At 39.1% G+C, this 6000-nt stretch overlaps 1 protein-coding gene across 4 annotated transcripts in view; it reads left to right on the forward strand.

Moving 5' to 3' along the window:
* TLCD4 (TLC domain containing 4) overlaps window positions 1-3352 on the forward strand; it is a 125238-nt gene extending 121886 nt beyond the window's left edge. For all 4 annotated transcript variants that reach the window (XM_077452861.1, XM_077452862.1, XM_077452860.1 and 1 more), the window contains one exon: window positions 1799-3352. In XM_077452861.1, coding sequence (XP_077308987.1) covers window positions 1799-2114 — 316 coding nt within the window. In that variant the 3' untranslated portion in view covers window positions 2115-3352. The remainder of the gene's footprint in view (window positions 1-1798) is intronic.
* Window positions 3353-6000: the final 2648 nt, after the last annotated feature.

A 6000-nucleotide genomic window follows, 5' to 3' on the forward strand; every position in this document is an offset into this window, starting at 1 on the left:
TTTTTTTGTCTCAAAAGTGAGAGGTTGAGCTCTGGAGTGCACACCTTAATGCAATAGGTTGCGCACACCTATTGTCTTTCCAGTGCAGAGCACAACTCACATTTTAGCTATCTTACCCTCTACTTCTCTGCTAGGGACCACCACAAAGGTGGGACCACTTCTTCCTTTATAATAATTTCTCAGCCTTAGGCTAGGGGTGACAAGCTTCTTCAATTATTATACCAATCTTTTACAAATGTCCCTTCTTTAACTTTGCACAGCTGGGCAAGCTTCCTGATGACATCTATTCCCTGATTTTAGCTACTACTCACATTTGAGAACTCTGTCAAATCCCCCAATGTCATCCGCACCCACTACAGGACCTGCAGAAGAAGGTTAGGGGAAGACAGGGCAACTCCAGCTAGCCCTCACATGATCTATACCTGGGGATTCAGCCCTGCAGAAGGCTCTTTAGATCAGCCCAGTGTAGCTCTACAGCTTGGCAACTCTTGGGTGTCTTGCTCCCATACTTTGACTGGACCCTATCCACAGCTGACATTTATATGGGCACTATGACGGATATTGTATACCCTGGCTGAGCACCTCCGCCAGAACTGTGTCTCCTGTTCTCCAAACGCACCCACAGCTGGCAGACTTGCCATAACCAGCCCTTAACCCCGAATCACAAAGCAAACCACACAGATGTTGAGGGTTCAACATGCAGAGCATAAACTGTTTATTAAGTACAAAACATACACTTTTAAACATAGTTAAGGACACTCCCCTTAGCCTTGTCATAAAGGGGGTGGGGACAAGGAAAAACCAATGGGAACTCCACACTTGTACATTCAAACAGAAACTAAAGTTGAAACACATAAAGGGATTATAACAAGCAGACAGCCCCTCCTTACACTTAACTTAACTTACTTAACTTTAAAAAATGCTTTTGTTATACATACAGTTTACCACCTACCACATTGGAGCCTCATACTGGGATATGTTTATACACCTTTTTCCCCTTTCAGAGCCACCGGCCAACATTCAGTGCAGCTGGTGGCTCTTAAACCTGACTGTGACTGTCAACGAATCTGCTTGGTCCTTGGTAATGTGATCATCAGCTAATACATATTGATCACATGCAGAAGGAAGGCTTTTTTTGAAAACATGAAAGCCTTCAGCTTGCAGATGATCACTTTCACCGTCAAGCTACAGTGCCATATTTTTAATACTGTAATTAAAATTAAATATTTAAAAAAAAACACATTAATAAAGCATTTTTATATCTATATGCATTTTTCAGCATGTAAAAGAACCAAAACAGTTTTTTTTTCTTAAAATGGTGTACCAGACCCTTAACTTGCCTTGTTTGTAGAACCAGAAAAGTTGGTTTCCACCTAGATCTCTACCATGCATCATCTTTCCTATATATTTGTGTAACAGTATGCATTACTAATGCTATCTATTTCAGCTCTGGCAGTTTAGTGATAACTGTATTATTTTTATGCTTTGGTGGAACCTATAAATAAAGAATTTAAAAAAGTGTGCCAAATAAGAGCGTTATCTGTCCATAGAAAAGAATAAAAATTACTAAGATATACAAAATATTCATAGAATTATTATCAAAGTTAACACATGCATGCTGTCACTGCCATGACTTCTGGGTATGAAAGGGTTAAAGACTATTTTGGTAGAGATACAATCAAGTATCTATCTTACTAACTCTGCTGCTAACAAAACTGCTTGATAAGATTTATTTATTTTTACTACATTGTCTAGCTTCATCTGGCATTAAATTTGTCACTTTTGTTGAGTTATGCAGGTGGTTCTTCGAAGTGCTGGGATACCACAAACATTCCGTGCCCAACATGGTGAATGGAGTTTTGATGACAATCGTCTTCTTCATTGTCAGGATAGCTGTCATACCAACCTACTATGGACGTGTCTTTTCTACTTTTGGCACAGAGGCATTTCATAGACTGGGTCTGGGGGCACAATGTGCTTGGATCATCTCCAGTGTATCTCTGGATATAATGAACGTTATGTGGATGATGAAGATCACTAAGGGATGCTACAAAGTCCTCTATCACACTGATGGCTTTTTGACCAAAACTCAGAAAAATGGGAAGACTGATTAGATTCAAGACCATCTCATGTGTCTTCCAACCGGCAGCAGTTGGGGGCTCGTCAGGACCTGCATGTGATTTTTTTTGTTCCCATCATATAAATAACGAACTTCTGTTATTACCTCTTTGTAATGTTAATCGCTAATGTTCACATCTTACAGTTCTACCAACACACTAATCCAAAGAGCGAGACTATATTTCTGCCAATATTTTAATAGAGATTTCCGTATTAGTAGAACAAATTTTATGTACTCTGTAATGCAGCGTTACATTCTGACATCCATATATCTTTGTAGGATATCCCAGAGAGCAGAGACTAACTAGTAAGATCAAAATACTCTATTTGGTAGAATATGTCAATTTTGATTCATGCTCTGAATGTTGGAACATTAATTCCTGTGTTAGTACTATCTAAACCTAAAGTGTATAAACATATGCAGTACATCTCTTTAGTACATAACCGTTTCCCCATATTTTGTCTCTTTATGAACACTGCAAACACAGAAGAGTTGTTGATTCTGCCAAATGTCTAGTGAGCACCTAACTGTTCTGGGCTGACAATGCTGCTTCTGCTGCTCTAAAATCCCAAGCATCGTCTGTCTGAGATATCCCCTGCTGGACTACAGAACAACTCCCTCACTTCCTTATAACATATGCTGGGTACTGTAGTCTAGAAGGGGAGAACTCAGGAAGATCTGATAACATTATTTGGAATTTCAGTGCAGCAAAAGCATCGATACCAGACTAGAAAAGCTTTCTGGATTTTGGGATAATGAGGTTTTTCTCTACTTGTAGTGTTTTTAACAGACAAACCAAAGGGAAATGTACATGTATTGTGTAGATGTACTGAATGTTTTTTATTTCATTTTTAATTTTGCCCACACATGTACTTTAGGTTGCTGGATCTGCACACCTGCTATGGGCTAGCATGAGGAGTTGTATATGGTGGAGACCGCAACAGGAATTACTAAAACTTACAAATATGGAAAGAAACTTCAAGAACTTCCAGGTGGACATTAAGATAGTCAGGAGTTATGGCAGGGAAATCTTGTTGTTGGTTTATCTAAGCCATATAAAAAGTTAGGGTTTGACTCCACAGATAGGCTTCACATCTAATGAAAATATTGCTTTTGCATGCATTGACCCTTTAACTGAAATAAGTTGGTCAAAATAACGAGGGATGTGATTATAGTAAACTTGACCAGATGTAAGGTTTTATTATTGTACCATAAGTAAAGATGATTTTGCAATATAGTGTTTACATCTGTTGATAGGACCAATTTTATCACTCCACTCCTCTTGCCGGAAGTTTCTCAGCCTATTTAGCAGCGACATCCATTTGACAGTACAGTGATTTGTTAAGGAATAGTAATTGGTACTGTGAGGATTAGGATTAAAGTATAACTAAAGGCAAAACTTTTTTTTTAGTTTTGGAGTGTAGAGGGATTAGGACCCCTGTAAATTTTTATTGCTTATCGTGTCTCCATTAAGGAGATTCACCCTTTCTATTTGTCCTGTTTACCATTATCTCTGAACATGAACATAAACAAAATCCCACATTTTTTTGTCCCCAGAAAAGTGAGAATCTTCAAATGGGGACACTAGTTCTGGTGATCTGGGGGTCTACAAGGGATTGCCTTAATTTGTAGGGATTTTCTCTCACTTCCTGTTTGGCAATGAGACAGAGAGTGAAGGGAAATCTTCGACATGGGGCACGGATGGCAACATTTTTTATGACAGGGGTTATAACCCTTGCTCTATCCAAAAAAAAAAGTTTTGCCTATAGTTCTACTTTAGGGTTAGGTTTGGAGCCTAGGGTAAGGCCAGACATAGAGATGGGGTCAGTGGGTTGGTGACAGGTTGCTAGTTATGAGTTGGCTCACACCATAATGTGTAACACCACATCACTGCAGATCTTTTTTCACGGGCAAGTCATTGCAAACCCAACAGAGTATGTTGTTCAGTCTCTTCATAAATCACCCATAGACATTCTAACAAGTCAAGATGTCTTAATGGATAGAGCTCACCTTCTCCATACACATTTAAATTACTGCATGATTGTGTTGGGATTGTTAGGACCATTTAACAGTTTGACTCCAGCATTGGCTCTATGTATGATTAATTTAACAGTAAAAACGCTTGGGCTGATCTATAAAACCTGGAAGTAAAGGTTTTTTAAATCTGCCCAATGGGGTAAGCTCCAAGTTGCACAACTCAGGCACCCTTACTCTACATTTACTCCTGCGGGAATCAGTGTCTGCTGTGCAGACAAAATGTGCCGGCATAGGTAACTCAGTCTACTGTTGACATCAGCAAAACAGTGATTTGACTCATGGAAAACGGTGAAGCTACGTCTTGCACCCCCTTGTGCTTTCCAAATCTCCAGTTTCATTTATCGAACATTTCCATTCTGCAAGCTTAACACTGTATATTGCATTACTCCTTTTGTACAGTATTTCTTTTATTCTCTGAATGACGATTTTTACTTTGGAACACCATGTACTCCGCTGTCTGGTGGTTTCTGAAACAATGCACTGAAAATTACCTGCATACCCTTTATTTTTTTTGATAAGCGGTGCCAGTTCTCTCTGGAAACCCCTAGATCTAGGTATGCTCTAATAATGGACCAGGTCACTGTCCACCCACCTCCACTACCCACAGGGCAAGGCATGGCATTCTCTTTAGGCTGCTGAGGTACATGTTTTGCATTTTAGTATGTAGAAGTGGGGTGGGGATGTGCTAGAGGCCCAACTACAAATTAGGATTTGTATATGGGTATGCAGGAGCTGCTTTACTTCGAACATACTGTAAGTTATATAGCAGTGTCATGTGATATTTGGTATACTAGAGAGCTGTGATGGCGTAACCATTTTAAAACCGTGATAGGTCTGCTTTAGTAAAAGGGGGCCCATATAGGATGTATCTATGGGTTTAGTTCATAATCGGACAAGTTGTAACTGTCTAATCCCATAAATACTTAGTTCAAGTACAGCCATCACCATCCAATTTACATTATCTGACATTCAGACTGTTGCAATGACCTTATGGTCTGTATTTATTTTTGCATAGCAAGCACCGCCAGATTTTAAATACGGCATTTTTGTTTTTCTTTTATTGGAGAAGGCGTTGTTATTGTCATTTTACTACTGGCTTCATGAAGGTAGTGTCAGTGTTATTTGTGAAGCTTCCCCATCTCTCTCTTCCAATGTATGGTTAGGTGACTCAGCCTGATTGTAATATCAAAAGGGAAGTTTTACTGGACTGTGTTTTGCATTTTGAAATGCGTCAGTTGGAGGCCTTGTAGCTGAACTTGTTCTCATGGTAACCCCTATACAGCGGTTCAAGTTTTTGCCAAGTCCAAAGATGCAAGCCTCGTTTTTGATAAAGGGAGTTTAAATGTGACATGACAGCTGCTGAGAATTTTTAAAGCAGTGAAAGCTGTAGACTTGGTCCCTAATCTTTGTCATAAAAGCTTGTGTTGATTAAATCGTTCACTTAGCAGACAAGGCAAACTTTTATTTTTATACTAAAATAATGGGAAAAGTCGCACTGCCAGATATCAGATTTTTTTTTTTTTTTTTGCTGTATAGGCAAAGCATTGGCTGTATGTAGATTGAGGTTACAAAGCAGTTTCCAGTAAGGAAAGAACTGATACAGACAAAGTCGTGATAAATCTTAATTTTTTATTTAAAGTGGTTGTAAACCTCAGACATGAAATATGAACAAAGCATATAGCTCTATAGTGTGTACTTGTCTCAATTAACCACTTTAGTGATGGAAATGTACCCCCCTTCATAACCAAGCCATTTTTTGCTATACGGCACTGCCTTACTTGGCAATTGTGCGGTTGTGCGACACTGTAAACAAAATGTATGTCCTCTTTTCCCCACAAATAGAG

This window comes from Lithobates pipiens, unplaced genomic scaffold, assembly GCF_037356315.1.
Source record: "Lithobates pipiens isolate NorthernLeopardFrog02 unplaced genomic scaffold, aLitPip1_a1.2 Scaffold_23, whole genome shotgun sequence".
Classification (NCBI taxonomy): domain Eukaryota; kingdom Metazoa; phylum Chordata; class Amphibia; order Anura; family Ranidae; genus Lithobates; species Lithobates pipiens.